General features: G+C 48.4%; 1 protein-coding gene across 2 annotated transcripts; it reads right to left on the bottom strand.

Moving 5' to 3' along the window:
• Positions 1–439: 439 nt before the first annotated feature.
• Positions 440–17401, bottom strand: DLST (dihydrolipoamide S-succinyltransferase). 2 transcript variants are annotated; one of them, XM_068946580.1, is made up of 15 exons: positions 17254–17401; positions 12955–12988; positions 11514–11562; positions 10334–10389; positions 9904–9978; positions 9457–9512; positions 8627–8738; positions 7665–7820; positions 7279–7364; positions 6456–6553; positions 4454–4584; positions 3795–3868; positions 2832–2915; positions 2122–2289; positions 440–1625 (listed from the first exon to the last, which is right to left on the bottom strand). In XM_068946580.1, the coding sequence occupies exons 1-15, from the start codon at positions 17323–17325 to the stop codon at positions 1491–1493; spliced, it is 1386 nt and encodes a 461-aa protein (XP_068802681.1). In that variant the 5' UTR covers positions 17326–17401; the 3' UTR covers positions 440–1490. The 2 variants fall into 2 exon arrangements, with proteins under 2 accessions (XP_068802681.1, XP_068802682.1); XM_068946581.1 differs by having other exon boundaries at positions 10334–10380; positions 17254–17381.
• Between the last annotated feature and the right edge of the window lie 25 nt (positions 17402–17426).

Here is a 17426-nt window from a genome sequence, read left to right as displayed (position 1 = left end):
CTTTCTCCCTTTGCGATGTTTACATCCTTTTTCCCCAATTTCATGATTTACAGTTACCACACTCCTGTTTTATCAGGGTACGCTGATCTGCTTTCAACTCCAAAATTGAGCCAGCCTGTCCCAGCTCTCCTCTTGGCTATCATCCTATTTAGCAAGCACTGGGATTTCCATGCTGTTGGTATTGCCAGATCAAGAAAAGGCTTATTTTTTCCCAGCCCCAAAAAACCTAATTACTGGGAAGAGGCAATTCAGTGCCAAAGAGCATTTGAGAACAGGAGCATTCAGAGCCAGAGAAGCCTCAGTTTAGCAGCACCCAGGGAAGCACCTAGCTTCCAAGCATAAGCCTGTTACCTGGTGGTGAGCATGCTAAGCCAGCGCTGCTGCTGCTGTCCCAGCCTCTGCCCCAGAACTTCTGCTTGCCTCTTCAAACACATCCCACTTCTTAATTGTTGCCCAGTTTTATTTCATTTAAAATCGACCATGTTAAATATTTTAGTTACAAGTTCTGTGTAGAGGGTAATAGACTCTGCAGGCACTAGCAACCCCCTCACTCCCCAATACATGTGTGCGCTATTAGATTAAGGACTGCCCCCTCCCTCCCCCCCTCCCCCCCCAAACCAGCCACCTTAGACTGGGATATACACATTACCCTTACGACCTGGCCCTCCCCTGCTGTCTCTTTGCCAGCACCAGGCCAAGCCTTTGCACGCAGGAAGCCAATGAATGGTTTCATCCACAGTCAGTGAGCTGTGATTCAAGGACAGGCTGCAGGGGGCTCTTTCTTCCCCGCTGTTGGGCATGTAATAGTGAAAGGGTTGGGGCCTCTGGGAACAGTGCTACCTTCACAGAGATCACAGGCCCTGCCCATCTGGGTGGGAAACAAAAAAAGATCTCCAAGGGAAAGCATGGGAGCTGTGACCACTCTGTTCCTGTCTGTGGAGGGAGTGTTACTAGGCAGAGGCATGGCCCTACTCTGATCAAAAATGCTGCTGCAATCAGCCTAGGTGTCCCCCCACTGCTCTTGCAGGACTGATGAGTATGAAATATTTTCAAGCAAAACAGGGACAAAACAGTAGTAGCCTTTCCTTTCCTCTCTCTCCCAGGAACCTCAGTGCTAGGAAATAAAGCTGAACCTGCCCTGGAGCAGCAGGGAGAGATGCCCTAGCACAGCAGCAGCAAGCAGTTTCCTAGGACAAGCTAGAGGTGAGTTTGGTGCTACGAGGGAGAGGATGCCGTTATCGATGACCCTGGAAAGGCAGTGCCGTTCAGTAGTTGGCCCACTGTATAGCAGTCCGAGTGAGAAACTGACCCTTCTTTAAAGGGAACAGGAAAGGAGGTAGGAGCTATCCCCAGGATTTCCTCTGGGACACCTCCGGTCACGGGGGAGGGAGGGAGACTGGAATGACCCCTGCCAGTTCCTGAATGCCCTGCATTGTCCCCGCTGGTGCTGCAGCCCTGCCCTGGGTGGGTTGTGTGGGGGTATGGCTGCTCTACAGGTCGAGCAGCAGCACGCGGGGATCCTCCACCGCTGCCTTGATCTTGCGCAGGAAAGTCACTGCCTCTCTGCCATCAATCAGCCGGTGATCATATGTCAGCGCCACATACATCATGGGCCGCACCTCAATCTGAAAAGGAGGAACGAGAAAGACATTGGTGAGCTAGCCCTACTGCTCACATGCTGCCCTCCAGCACATATGGGGAAGAACTGGCTTTTTCCCTATCCTGAATGATTGGCTCACACCCTCTTAGGTGTGTCTTATCTGGCGGGACTGTACACCCAATCATTTACCCAGGAGCTGACCACCAGCACTGGCCAGGTCTGCACCACACACAGGACCTTGTTCCCTTCAAGCTCTGTTCTCTGTCATGAGGACAACAGCCCTTTCTCCTCCTCCCCATACCTAAACAGATTATCCAGTTCTCTCCCTTATGGACAGAGCAAGGCCCCCTGCACACCTCAGGTTAAGTACCACTGCCAGCAAAGCTACCCTTCACTCATTCATCTCAGGACAACTTTTTAGGAGGTGGCACCAGCCCCCAGAAAAAGCATATGGCCTACAGCCCTCATCCCACTGAGCCCTCCCCTCTGCTCTCTGAAACCTCTCATGCACCTCCGCTTACTTTGCCTCCAACAGCCACAGGCCTGTCAAAGATCGCGTGCATGCCCAGGATGGCTGACTGGGGTGGGTTAATGATAGGTGTTCCAAAGAGGGAACCAAAAACCCCTCCGTTGCTGATTGTGAAAGTGCCACCATCCATGTCTTCAATGGCCAGTTCATTCTTCCGTGCCTAGAAAAAGAGTAAGGTCTTAGAAAGCTGCTCAGATAGATTACAGAAGGCAAAGTACAATGGTTGGGATGTTCACCCTCTCCAGGAATGACTACTGATGACAAAAGCTTTACTTACTGATCTGTTCAGCTGAAAGAATGAATTACTTGGAAATGCATCCTGTCTTTAAATCTCAAAATTTACTGGCTTTGGGGCAGGATTCTCTTCTTTTAGCTTCCAACTCTTGCTTTTGCAGGAGACAGATACAGGGACTTCTATCCCAGGACAGCTCAGCCTTGGCCTCCACAGACAAAGGTGAAGACACACTATACCACTAAAGCAGAGTTTGAGGTCTACTGGAAGGGCAACAAGGAGGTGGGCCTGTCCTGTAAGGCATGGGCACAGCTACAGCTGTAACTGGATCATACCCCATAACACTGTTCAGTGTGTTAGAGGTCAGAGATGATGCCACAGAGGGACTGAACAAATTCATGCCTATCCAGCAGCCTCAATTCTTTCCACTCCTCTAAGCCCTTTCCAAAAACATCTCCAGCTTTTCTTACCTTCTCCCCCAACTCGTGGATAGCACGTTCTATGTCAGCAAAGTTCATATTTTCTACATTCCTAATGACAGGGACCACAAGACCCTAAGGGGAAGCAAAGCACACAATCAGCAAATTCACTGCAGTGACAAACAGGGACAACTGTTACTGGGCAGGAGCCTGGTCTTGACTCAGCAGAGTTCCTGCCTTCTGCTCTGCCCAGGGCAGGTGGTTGGCACAACGGCCTCACACCCTGGCAGCCTGCCAGGCAATACAGCACGATGTGCACAAAGGGCCGACACAGTAAATCAGAGAGGCCTGTGACAACTTCTTTGCCCATGAACCCATCACCTATAATCAACTGGGTCTGTTTGGATCCCAACTCCACCTTCGTAAAAGCAGGCGAGGCATTGGGCAGCGTTCATCTGCCACCTCTACCTCCACAAGAAGAGCGGAGTCCCTTTGTGCTGGACCTCCTCTAGAATTGGAGAGCAGTGAGAGAGCATTAGTCCCGGCTGAACCTCTGCCTCACAGCAGAAACAACTAATTGAACATCCATATCTCCATTCCATGCGTTCTCTGGCCAGGGACAACCCTTTGAAGCAGCAACGTGTTTTACAGAAACACAGTAACGGCACGCAGTACAGCAAGGCTAGCCAAGGGACAGGACATACAAAGCTTTCTCTATCTATGCCGTATCCCCATGGGTCCAAGAAAAAAGGGTTTCCCTAACTTGAGCTTCCCCATTATCCACTAAGATCTGTATTAGCCTTGTCACTGCGTCTCCTAGGATGGTGGCAGAATATTCCCAATCCTCCATTTTCTCTTAAAACTCCCCTCAGCAGCCCTCTCATCAGGAAGACCCGTCCCATCAGTATGTTTCTGCTGCAGTGTTGCTCACAGCTGAATTGCCTCAGAATACATGATCATCCAGACCCAAGGCTGCTGCCTTGGAAGCACGGCCAAAGCATATGAAGTACTTACTCGGGGAGTTGCTACAGCGACACTGATGTCCACGTAGTCCCTGTACACAATCTCTTTGGTTGTGTCATCAATCACTAGGAGAGGAAAGAGGTTACGTTACGCTCAGAGTACCCAAGAACAACAGCTCAGCAGGCCGGAAGTAGCCACAGACTCAACAACTTGCTCATCTCTAGCTTAAACATAGCTCCAAAGAAGAGTAAGTCCTCGCTGCACCTGGGAGAAAAGTACCAGGATAGAGAAAGAGGAAACATTGGCTAGACAGTTCAGTCCCCTCAGATACTGCCCTAGTTGGTCTCCTCTTCTGGGTTTGAGCAAGCAGCTCTGACACCCCCAGGAACTGCAGCACGCCTCCAACAGTTACATCCATACCACCCTGCAGGGCTGTGCCCGCTATGGGCTGGATGAGCGCCGAGTTACATACCACCCCTGCCCCACTGTCCTTGCAGTCCCTCACTAATAGCACCCCTCTTGGCGCACTGTCCTCTGCCCACATAAGTGGCATTAGCAATATCAGCTGCAGCCCATAGGACTTTGTCCTGCTTTGCCCTGCGTATCTGACTGGCTTACGAAAGCCGTAAGCCCTGCCCTGGGCTTGGCCAACAGCTTCCCCCACGTTCACCAGTGAGGTTCACAAATCACTGGCAAGGGGCACTGCTCACCTGCATTCACAACAGGCTGGTCTTGCAGAGCAAAAGCTGCAGCTTTCACAAAAGCTGACATGAAACCTAGCTTCAGGTTGTGCTTCTTCAGGAAGGGATCCTTGTGCTGGGCTCTCATGTCCCGAATGTTACTGCAAAACACATGACAACACTGGTCACCAGAGAGTCCAAGGAAAGGCTATTCACTTGCTTTGTAAGGGACTTCAGCACCAGCCCTGACAACTGCAGACCTTCACCACCAATTGGCAAATCCTCAGCCTGCTGAAAAATCCTCCAAAATGCCATAGATGGAACAGGTTGAGAGTGGCTGTAAGGCCCCTGCCAAACAATGCACAGGAATTGGTACAGGACCACAAAATCAACAGGACAAGGTTAATCTGTAAGGCTGTGCTGCCAGGCGCAAGAACAAGATGGGGTGTAACTTATTTCCTACTCAGGCCAGATGTTGCAGAGATCCTCAGTGATCCTCTGAAGCCATTGCTACCGATACCAGTGTGGCACTGCAGACAGCAACATCAGATGAGGCAGGACCCCAGCACCGCTGGGCAGTCCCAGCAGAGTAAAAATGGGAAATACCAAGAGCAGAAAAGATGCAGACCATGGCAAAAGGCTTCACCTACCATGCGAGTCCAGCACCGGCTGGCACACTGATGCCTCTGGCACACTACTCTTCAGCTTTGGGAACAGAGTGAATGTGAAAGAAATCTTCCCAGATGCTATGGAGGGGGATGCTGGCCCACCTACAGTCCTCACAGTACTGTTTCCTCACTGTTTGTTCATCAGAACTGAGGACATTTACAGAAAAGTCAACTAGCCTGTGGCTATGAGCTCTGCCTATTCTGGGCTAATACCAATTGCTGTGGAATTGCACTGTCCAGCCCTCCCCCCTCCAGAGACCTTAAGTCTTTGAAGAGAGTTTCAGCAAGGGGCAGGGGTCTCCATGGTTTAGAGTGTTTGTTTTCCTGCGCCTAACCTTGTTTAGGGCTAGGATTACTGCCCAAAGACATTAGTGCCTCCCAAGACACAAGGGATGCAGCAATGAGGACGAGGCTTGCTATGAAACTGGCTCGTTATGGCTTCCTCCTTTCAGACGCTGACCCCCCATGGGGAGCAGGAGGCCCCAGCACAGGCCCTCACGAGTCAACAACACAGCAATCGATCCAAAACAGATTACCAGATGCAATGAGAGCCCATGGCCAGCGTAAAGTGACACCTCAATGAGCCTCCAAGAGGAGATAAAGCTGCAGCACTTCCCCTCCAATCAAGACTATTTTGCCAACCTTATTGTTCTGAGACCCAAATATTTACATGTTTTGTCTTAAGGAGCAGAATAGGATTTCACAGGACAATTTGATTTGGGCACAATTTCCCCTTAATGCACTGTAACATAAGCTGCCCACCCTCCAAAGCCATTAGTGCGCTCAGTCCATGCAAGCACTTGAATCCGGAGACCCCCACCCACCCAGAGGGGACAGTGAGGGATGCTGGTCTGCCTCTTGAAAGCTGCACCATCTGACAACACAGGCCTCAGACCTGTGCAATGCTCACCTGAAAGGCTGAGGAGCCCTGGGGAACCAGCTCATGGGAGGCCAAATATGCCTACCTCCAAAAGCAGTAACCTGGAGGGGTGGCAGAAAGCAGATGCTACATGTTGATGCCTCCTAATATTCACTATACAAGCAACACTGTCACACCTGCTCTTCTGCTCAGCATCTACCAGTCCTCAGCCAATGCACAGATGAGGAATGAGGTTGCTGCCTTTTATGAGCAGCAGAAGACACCCAAGGAGTGAAAGGCCTTTAGGAAGTTATTCACCCCTCATACTACAACACCAACATGCTCTGAAGAAGTGGCACAGACAGCAGTACATATTTAAGAAAGGCGCCCCAAAAGACATCATGCCAATTCATCCAAGGAGAATCGGCAAGGTCTTGGCTACTATTTAAGGTGACTGCCTGCATCTATTTCTATTTGTAAAGGGGGAAAGAGGTCTGATCCTCACCTCATATCAATTTCATTGAAAGTGGTCAGCATGGCACAAGTATTTTGAGCCTCTTTCAGACGCTGAGCAATACGCTGACGCATCCTGTTCATTTTCACCTGCAAATAAAAAAAAAAAAAAAAAAAAAGAGAGCAGAAGATGCCTCAAGTTCATCCAAGGAATAAAAAGCACAAGACAATCAAAGGGCCTTTCTTCCCATCTGACTGACTAGCAATGGATGCCTAGGGCTGTTTTCACTCCATGTCTACCTGAGGGGTATGACAGGCTGAGAAGTTGATTGCACTAGTGAGATACCAAGCTCAGGAAACAGTTCCCTTGAAAGGCAGAGCTTTATCAGATTGAGGTAGAGCTACTTCAGACCTATATTCCCAGGAACTCCAGGCGTGGTTCGGTTTCCAGCACAAGGCTGATGCGAGAAGAGCAAACTGCTAAGAACAGTCAGTGGGAAATACTCTTAAACACTACTTATTCTAAGCTGCTCAACTACGTTCTCTTAACACATAAGGCAGCTGCTGCACCTCCAGCCCTTTGCTAAGGGCTCGTGGACAGCCCGAGCAGAACACACTGAGCCTTCTGTGCTCAGTCACCAGAGCTCACAACAAGACTTCCATCTAGAAATGACCTGCATCAAGTCAGAGCTGGCTCTTCCTCCACCCTACCCCCTAATTGGTTATGTGGAGCATTTCCCCATCCATTACAGCTCCACTGAGCTGTGTGTGAACACACAGATATGGACATATCCAGAAAGCTCAAGGTTCATCCCAGAACAGGTTGCTACCCAGCAACAGAAGCAGTTGGTGAGGCCCCTACTCCTGCAGCTTACCCTATGCTCTGATCTGGCACCTTTGCTGGGCACTGCCTCCCCAGGAGGGGCTGCTACTGGAGCTGCAGCCGGCTTCACCGCAGACACTGAGAGTAAAGAATACATCTGTCAGAAGTTATCAACCACAGAAAAGCCCGAGCCTGACCACAACACCTTAGGGTAGAAGACCCATTTGAGCCCCTTACTCAAGCAACACAACGTGGGAGCAGCCTTTAACTGGGCTGGGCAGGTTCCAGACACAGCTAAGCTCTCCAGTTCAAAGCATGCAGGGTGATAACGCAGGGAGGCCTTCACCGTGAACACCACGGTTGTTTGCTACCTTTAACTCTGCATACTCTCCCCAAGGAGGACAGGCTTGAAAAAGCCTTAGATGGTTGTTGCCTCACCTGGTTTACTGTCGATAGGCTGAGCTGACACAGGGGGCACTGGTGGCATTGTGGTAGGAATTGGTGCTGCAGCAGGAGGAGGAGCAGCAGCAGCTACAGGTTCAGGGGCTGCAGGAGGAGGAGGGACTGCTGCTGGTTTGGCCTTGGCAGGAGCAGCTAAAAGACAAGGAGGAAAAAAACCCCTTGTAAAGGGCAATCACAAGATGCAAGTGAAGCCTCTACTGCCAGGGATCTCTGAGTCCAAACAACCTGGTAGAAGTTAACCCTTTGACATCAGAGTGCCTTTAGGTGTTCAACACTACTGAACTGATAGGCGCTACCATAAGAGGATCCCATGGTGAAAGCGAGACTCTGAGGTTCTACTTTTAGCATACTTGAGCATGCTCAAGTTTACAGAAGAACAATGGAGAAACCATTAATACCATACAGGCACATGAGAGCGCAACTCGTTTTACAGCTCAGTTCACATTTAAATTTCCCATCTAATTTGTGCACATATAGCAAACAAGATTGCTCCTCATTCTCACTGCTTTACTCCGTGTTCCTGTTGGAGAGCTCGGACATTTCAGGAAGCGATTAGCTGATTACATGTCTGCTCATGACCACCCACCATGGAGCCTTCACCTCCTTGTTTTATCTCATCAACTTGCTAAGTCTCCTTACCACGCAGGAGAAAAGAAGCAGGTAGAAAAGAGTTGTGCCAAGGGAATTCTCAAACATTAATTTTAGCTTAGTGCTGCAATTTCCTCCAGAGGGACCAAAGGGAAAGTTTCTCCATTACGTTGACTAAAATTATGCTTCTCTAACAGGCAAATGAATAGGAGCATACCCTTCCAACTGCAGAGGCAGATGGAGGACACATGTAGCCTGCCTCAGGATTCCCCCAAATGCCTTGCTTCTATCTTCAGAAAAAGGCTGGAGGAAACAGGAAGGCCTGAGCTAATTATATGCTCCTGACTTACCTCCAGTTTTCCTGAGTTTGAAGAGAGGTGTGCCCCCTTCCACTTTGCCACCATCAGGTACCAGAAGCGCTTCAATCACACCAGCTGCTGGGGCTGGAACTTGCACTGATGTCTGAAAAAAGGAAAATTAGTGACCCCCCCCCACCCCAGTCATTGGCTGGAGAATAAGGGCCCAAGAGAAGATGCCAGCACGCACAGATACGCGTTGTAATTTGGCACAGAGAGCAGCTCTGTCTCGCAACATTTCCACCAATTTTCACGCCATCCAACAGGTTTTTGTGCCAATACTTAGGAGTTTTTGGAAAAGCTGGCAGTGTGATGTGCAGCCTGATCTTCCAGCTCCAGGGCACAATCCAGAACTGACTTGCTGCCAGCATCTTCCTGACAGCAACATGGGAAACAGAACTTAGCAGGGAGCTTTAGCAAGAACTTTACAGCTTACGATTCTTTTAGGCAGTGAATAAACTTAAAGACTAACTTTAAAGCAACATGAAGATCACCTGTGGCACTGCAGATTTCTCTTCTGTTTAAAAAGAAATGGGTTTCCCAGCTTAAAGCCCCTGAACTGGAAGAATGAATAGAACTGCAGCTCCCACAAGCATCAGCACTGGATGAGCATCAGCTTCCAGTATGAGGAAGGGAGAGTTTAATTAAGACTGACTCTCACTTAATGCACAGCCAGCATTCATACTAAATGAGAAAAGCTCTTCTCCATGAAGGGAGCAGGAGACAGGCAGGGCCTGCAGGCTCTAGGAGCTCTCAGCTGGAGAGGAGCCATACAGGTTACTCACTAGAGAACTAGAAAAAGTTTTGGTCCAGAAAATTCCTACCTTATCTGTTTCAATCTCACACACCACTTCATCTTCCGCCACTGTGTCTCCAACAGCTGAATGACAGATATGAAGACCACTGTGAGGAGGGAGATGTGCTGTGGTCTCCCCTCTTAACCCACAGCAGTCTCCCACTAACCTAGAATTTTCTCACCCCAGTTCTCCACAACTTCTAAAGAGAGTCTAGCTCAAATGATCTACTACCCAGTCAGAACCTGATTCCAGTTTTGACATCTCCCTTCATCCAACATCATCATGGCAAGAAGGTACAGAGGCAGTAATTGCAATCCTTACTCCTCCGGAGAACTGCAGTTAGCCCTTGCTGCCTCATTTGTCACGCTGACAGGCATAGAACAGACCTTCAGCCAGCAAACTACAATTCATCCCAGAGCTGTCCAGTGCAGCTGCAACGGTGCTGAGAACATCAGTGAAGAGGCAACTACTTACCTTTCTCCCACCTGACATCTCCTTCTGTGACTGACTCTGCAAAGGCTGGTGTGTTCACTGTAACCACGTCATCCCCTGTGAGAGACAGACACACCGGAATGCATTCAGGGCTCAAAACAACATGGCACCGCTTCATTCTTGTCACCTGGACTCTGCCAGAAGGGGGTGGTCAACAGACATAAAATGCTGGCCTTCTCCTTGCTTCAACACTGATTAACATTTAAACACAAGAGAAATTCACATCTGACTGCAAGTCACATCGTTGCAGGAATACCAGACAAAATCTTTACGGCCTAGGGATACAAACCCTCAGCCATCCACTGAGGAGGGACAGCAGTGAGACTAGACCAAGGATGGAAGCTTCAGCTGTTGTCAGGATAGAAACAGGCAGCACAAGAGTCATCCCACTGACTCCTGACTCTTCACTTACTATGCACTGCAGTGGTTCTGAAGTAACGGACAGTGAAGACACTGGAGCTATTTACTCTGCAGAGAAAAAGAAAGAAAGAAACACAGAAGAAAAAGCATGTTCCCCTGGGGGCTGCCAGCACCAATCTCAAGTGCAATTCACATTTGCTTTTTTAACTGATCTGAAGGCTGTTCAGCTGTCCTGATGTGCATATTTGTTCCAAGGGACTCCTACTTACTGGTTTAAGCTGCAACAATCCCACTGAGGGCCAAGGAAACGTTACAGTTTATTATTGCTAGCGTTCTCAGAAATCCTCCAGCGAGAACGAACATTTACGGAATTTTAATCTAGGGAAATGTCTCAACAAAAGCCCTGTGGTTTAAATCCTGATAAAAGGCTGACTTAACCAGCCCACCCTGCATCTAAGATTAGTGCAGTAACAATTTTTTAGCCTTTAGATGAGAGCTGTCATCTCTATAGGAGTTGTTAGGCTGCTCCAAAAGGAGAAAGCAACACAAATGCCTATGGCAGCCCCTCCAAGAGTCAGCTATTCCTCTCCATCACGTCCCTTCACGGGGAGTAGCAATCCCAAGCTTTCCAAAGGATGTGGTTTCCACCTGCTGCCACAACATTTGCAAAAACAGAAGTATATGTGCTTTAGCATTTCTTCTAACACTGACTACAATACTCGTTGCAAAGAGCCCAGCATTTCAGGCTTTCATGGATGCGCTTTTAAGGTAAAAAGATTGTATCTGGGGAAATCCAAGACCACCTCAACAACGCAAACTTTGCCAGGTGAACAAGAGCTCCCTAAGCCATCCTACTTCTCCTGCAAAAGACCACATTTTCATATGTCCAACAGAATTCCTGCTTGGAGGCCACCATTAAATATTAGAGCAAACAAGATTTACAGTCAGATACACAAAAGATAAAGATCAATTTATCACTCGTCTCCTCATTTCTGTCCCTCCCCTGCCTCAATACCTGATTCCAAACAGAGCTTATTTGCCTTAAACATGCCACAGTTCCTGACCTGCAAAAGCCAGAGAATGGAGATTTTGCTAGGACTAGCTTCAAGCTCTTAAGATGTGCACAGGGATTTAATGATAGCTGAACAGAGCCTGCCTCCCGCTCCCCAAATCATATCAGGGCTAGAGCAGCCCCAGTCCCTACATATCACACATTTCCTGTGGATACTTACACAAGCTTCCTGCTGTTGCTGTAAGCCAGTCCCTGGCTCCCAGCCACACCTGTGAATGAGAATGGTGTTACCCCACAAGACCATTATCCAGCCCCCAACGGTCCTTGTCATGTAAAAGAGCACAGAGGACACCACTGTCCATCCCAAAAGAAGCCTGGGACCAAGTGAGGTACGTAGCCACCCCACTTGTGAGGCACCTCAGCACCAGCGACCCTGCTCAGAGCTTGCCAAGAACAGTGGTTTTGTTTTCATTTAGATTTACAGAGATGGGGGGGGAGGGGAAGTAAGTTACACCTTGAGCTTGAAGCTCATAAGGATAACTTTGAAAAGAGCAAACAAAACAGCAGCTACTCCAGCCAGAGCAAAAATAGGAAACAGTCAGGAGGGACGTCTCCAGGACTGCTAAAACTTCACAGCTGCTGGTGAGTTATCCCCACCAGTACAAAGGGGTTCCTAACAGGAACAAGGCATCAGTCATATGACTTCCAGGGGGCACTCTCAAGAAACCTCATAATCATGTGAGCAGCAAAGGAGGAAAAATATGCTGAAAGTGGGGTGTAGGGCAGAATAGCCAGAGTACTATCATCTCCCTTCTTTGTCCACCCACTGGCCCAGGAACATTTCTTTTTCAAAATTCATAGAGGAGAGATTCAGTCAAACTCACACAGGTTCTCAGAGTTTCCCATACCTCCCTGACCCATTCCCACACCACTCACATGCCCTGACATTGCAGCTTTTATCACACACTGAACTCCTGTCCTTTGCCTCTTTTAGGGCACTGGGCATATTTCCACACTGATCTTCAAGAGAGTCAGCACAGCAATCAGAGAACATGATTACCTCAATTACACAAGCCTTGAAGGAAGAATCATTTTCCCACTTGATTTTTTTAAAAAGGTGGTATAACTTTGACATCATCCCCAATTAAAGAGCTAATGTCAGAATTGTAAAACTGAAAAAGGTAAGCAGTTTTAATTCATTCCTCAGAGGAGAATCAGAAGTAAGTGATGTATGGCTTACTTCAGACAGTATGGCTAGGAGAAAAAAAAAAGGGGGGGGGGATGTTGGAGGGAAATCCAGTTTAAGCACAGAACGGGAGTTCAAAGGTACACTCAATTTGACATTTGACTTAACATTCACCCATCATTTTCAAAGGAGATTACTACGGAGCTATTCCCTGTAACAGCACGTGTTTCAGTCAGTGCAACGCTTGAAATACTCTGTGCTGCTGCCTGCGAAATCTTCATTCTAGCTGAATAGTTCAGTGGCATTTACATTAGGCAAGCGAGGCACCCACAGAGAAACACACAGCTCATTTCACCAACTGTTTCTTCAATGTATGATTGATAGAAATAACCCCCTATCGAACCTTTTACCAGTTTCCACAATCAGCTCTGTTCTCTCTAGGTAGTTTGAAATGAGATAAAAGCATAAGACTCACCAGATAGAGAGCATCTTGCCAGTGTACAATTCCCCTGTCAGAGAGGAGAAAAACTATCAGCATTGCAAAAAGGCAGACTGCCCTAGAAGGACTTCGTTTTTCCCAAGAGACCTGGACCAGAGACAGGACCCACCATTCATATGCTCCAGGCTGCTAGCATGTTACTTTCCTATAGCGTGCTATAGGAGGAGATGGAGAGAGCTTCTTTAAGAATACCCTTCTCTTTGCTTTGCTTCCTTCCAGGATACTTTCCTGTGGAGTGATATTAGAACTGATGTATTTGCTTTTCAGCTGTAGCTCCTACTGTTCTGACCATCCCATGCCAACACGCTTCTTTAAGAAGGAATCTAAAGGTTCATTCATTAAAATTTGCTACGAGAGGGTCAAGGATACTGGACATGATGCAAAAACGTTCCAAGACGTTTACTCGCAAAGTCACGAAATCCAACATACCGCATCTGTTTTGTTTGTTTGTTTGTGGCCATGGAGCCTTTGAACTCCAGAAGGCCAGAATTCTCCATTGCCTTCAGTGAGACAGGAATTCCACCTTCTGGTAACCTTTCATTTAATACCCACATAATCATTGACTGTACCTCCAACTCAGCATAACATTCCGCAGAAGTCAAAGATATTGCAAGATATTCCAGTTTCTTTCCTTACTGTTAGAATAATAACTTCCACTGGCATCAGACCCCGCAGATCTGGAATACCTAAAAACTCTTTATAAGCTATAGCAAAATACCACTTTAACCGTGACTAAAATGCAGTCGTCATCTCTGGATTGGAACAACAGCAGCTCAAAGCATTCTCATCTAGCAGCCAAGACAAGAGGTAAACACTATTTCAGTCAGATCTTCAGCTTCTGAAAGAAGTTTGCGCGCAGACCTTGACTTCAGCTTCACCAGTACAAGCAATATGGGATATAACTAATCTTAAACATCAAAATAATTTTTGGAGATGCATGTGACAAGACAACATAAACATCAAGGACCAATGAGATATACAAGACTGTCACGCAGTCCACAGCATTAAATGTTGTAGAATATAAAATAAATTCCATGAACATTTCATACTGTGAAAATCAGTGATAGTTCTTGAATCGGCACCTTGGCAGTTTAATTATTCAGACCTCCTGATGGATTTACTATATAGTGTTATTTGGCTTCGCAGATATTAATGTACACTCAACCCAGTTATCTATGGGCAGTTCAGCAGGGCTGTGGATTAACCATGCCAAAGAGGCAGGCACCCAGGCTGACTTGCTGCTAAGCCAGCCTGGGTCTGGCAGAGCTCATTAGCTCCAGCACAGCACCATGCAACTACCCTGCTTCCAGGCCCAGCACAGGGATCAATGAGCCTGAACTGAACGCCAGCTTCAAGCAGCACCTGCCAGCTGCCCCTAAGCCAGGCCTAGTTTGGGAAGGGAGCACTGCACAGACTTTGCAGAGATATCATGAGCCTCAGAGAGCTTAATCTTGGTTCAGCACTGGCCCTCTGCTAACTTGGATCTGGTTCCTGTAGAATCAGCCCTAGGCTGAAATCAATAAGACAGACTCAACTCCATATGGTCAAGGATCTTTGCACCGTGATCCTTAGCATGTATATTTTAATCAAATTCCTCCCACTTTCTGAAGTGTCCCAGATAACAAGAAGTTAATTACTAATATTAAGCAGCATTGGCTCCCCTCTGCCCATTAATGTTTTTCTGGGCGCTTTATGAAAAACTTTAAAAAAAAAAAAAAAAAAAGCAGCAAGTTTAGCTCTGTCCTACGATACATGGTTGGGAGAAAACACATCTGCAGATCTCTTCCATGAGAGGTGCCAAGTCTGTGTTCCACAGCTGCTGCAATATTAAGGAAAATTTAGTATTACTCTATCTACCCTTTTGTCTTTTAGGTAAGAAGGGAGAGAGAGGAGTTTAATGTGAGGTGGAAGCCACTAATAAAAGATACTGAGACTCTCTCTTCTGTCCCTCTGTCTTACGTTCTTCAGAACTTCTTTGTGTCCACCTCTTATAAACACAGTATGTTAGCACATGCAGCACGGAGAGGACATCTGACAGGGGTGTTTCCTATTCCCTTTTTCTTGAAGAGTCACTGTGATTGTACCTGCTCCTGATATCACCTGTCTAAATCTGCTCTGTATCTGATCCTGAAGCTTCTTCAGTAAAAAAAAAAAAAAAAAAAAAAAAAAAAAACACATTTACTTTAAAGACACAGCCTTTGCTTAGATAAATAAGCCTTGGTCAAATTTGCTAGTGACTCACAAACCAAGTGATTAATTTTTTCCTCAAGTTTCACATGATTTCTCAGAATTGTTTTTCTACTGTTATTATGCCAAAGTGAGCTTGTCATGCAGCTTCCCAGGCCACACTTTTTAAGGAGCAGTCACCTTCCAGCATGTCACTGCATACTGAAATAAATTACGGAATACATAAGGTAAAGGCAGCCTGTAAGCTACAAATTTATTAAATTTAAACCAACAGTAGAAACAAGGACCAGTTTGGGTAAGGACGCCAACTGAACAGAAGGAGCGTACAGCTAGTTTCACAGAGCCAACACAGAAGCCCTGTGCGGGGCAGCTCTGATGACAAGCAAAGCAGCAATCACTTCTCCTGCCCTGGCTTCTTAATAACGTAGCAGCTGCTACGTTAATAACCAGGATGAGCGCAAGCCTCTGCTACACACAAAAGACCACTGCATCTTTTTCACTGATTTGGACACAATTATACATAGCATCAGAAGGCAGATGCTAAGATAGGACGGAGACAACACAGGTAAAGGACGCTGTTACTAAGACAACAGGCTGATAACTCCTCTAGTGTGCAGAGAGGATCAAACAGGGAAGAAAAAGTTGTTTATAAACTCTTTCCCAGATAAACAGAACTTCATTCTCAAAGAACTGAACATAGCTCCTGATCAAACTAACCTTCTTCAAAGGTTACTTGCTCCTCTTTGGGCTCCTTCAGGTGGTCCTTCAACACTGGGAGCTCCCCACTGTAGTGTCTAACATACTCAAAAACGGGCTCCTCATGTATCTTTGTGATTTCTATTTATCCACTCATCACCTCTTTTCTTTTTTTAAAAGAGCATCAAAATCCAAGTGACCCTTCTTCACCCTTTTTGTTTCTTGCTGACTCAACCCTACGCTCTTGAGCTTCACACGTCTTCTGATTTCACTTCTCCCACCAAAGGACTGCCAAATTCTGGTATTTCTTTCTACATTTGCCAAAAATCTGCACTGACCTTACCATCAAAACTCATTTCCCATGTCCCTAATCAAATGGAATCCAAATGGCTACCATCACCTTGACCTGCCAACTTATCTCTTTTCTAGTACATTCCAAAGATTTACTATGATTTTCTTCCCTGCCTAGTAGTCAGCTATGTCCATAACTACATCTTTATCTCCCGACTTCCAGAGTCACTCCGCACAAGGTTTGAATACTCCACCTGCTTCCCTTCCTGTTCTATAGTTAAAGAGCACTACTGAGAACAGAAAAAAAATGAAATATTGTTAAAACGTCATTTAAATGAGCTTACTTTAAAACACACTACCATCAATTCAAAGCTACACTAAAAAAAAAAAAAAAAACCCCACGTTTGCTATTTGAAAGAAAGCTCAGCCAGAAGCTAGCACGCCATGGGAAAGGACTGGCTAAGAACCCAAGCAGGCTGTCTCTGACTACTACGCGCTGCTCTGCAAGTGCAAAGAGCACGTTCCTACCGCTCACATCAGCTCAGCGGCTACTTTCAAAGTGATGAAAAAAAAGAGGAATTCAAGAGAAGAGCAGAAGGCAGTTTATCTGCAGTTTCTGCGCAGACAGGACAGCGGGAGGGGAAGCCGGCGGAGTGCGCGGGGAGCGGGGCGCGCAAGGAGCCGCGCTCGGCGGCGGGCGAGGGCTCCGCTCCGCTCCCCGTCCCGTCCCGTGCCGCCCCGTCCCGCGCTGCGCGCAGAGGCGCTGACAGCTGGGCGGGCAGCGGCGGCGCCGCCCGACCCGCCCGTCCCGGTGGGCCGTCTCCAGCAGCGGCCGCCGCGGGGGCCTCGCCTTTCCCGGCGGCGCCGGCCGGGCACACGGGCACAGGCGGGCGCGGGACGGGACGGGGCGGCGCCGCGCTCACCCCGGTCCCGGCCCTCCCGGGGCGGCAGCTCCCCCCGCCCCTCCCCTCCCCCCCCGACGCCGAGGCGGCCGCAGCGGGGGGGGGGGGCGGGGGACGCGTCCCGGTGCCCTTGGCGCTGCCGGCACCGCCCGGCCGGCCGCGGCGGCACCCCCTCCCCCCCGGCCGCGGCGGGCAGTACCTGCCGGAGGGCGCGCAGCGAGCGGCCCAGCGCCCGGCCCAGGCAGCGGGACCGCGACAGCAGCAGCAGCATCGCGGCGGCGGCGGCGGGAGCGGCCCGAGGGCGGACACCGGAACCAGGCCCGGCGCGAGCCGGAAGTGCGCAAGGACGGACCAACCTCTCCGGGACGGGGG

This window comes from Struthio camelus, chromosome 5, assembly GCF_040807025.1.
Source record: "Struthio camelus isolate bStrCam1 chromosome 5, bStrCam1.hap1, whole genome shotgun sequence".
In the NCBI taxonomy this organism is placed as follows: Eukaryota; Metazoa; Chordata; class Aves; order Struthioniformes; family Struthionidae; genus Struthio; species Struthio camelus.
This window is presented reverse-complemented; position numbering and strand designations above follow the sequence as displayed.

Excerpts from the sequence above, each read along its gene's own strand:
- DLST (XM_068946580.1), bottom strand. The coding sequence starts at position 17,325 with ATGCTGCTGCTGCTGTCGCGGTCCCGCTGCCTGGGCCGGGCGCTGGGC. Across the intron at positions 6,554-7,278 it reads GTGCCAGATCAGAGCATAGG|GTGAAAATGAACAGGATGCG; the intron begins GTAAGCTGCAGG and ends TTTTATTTGCAG. Across the intron at positions 4,585-6,455 it reads TTCAATGAAATTGATATGAG|TAACATTCGGGACATGAGAG; the intron begins GTGAGGATCAGA and ends TGTGTTTTGCAG.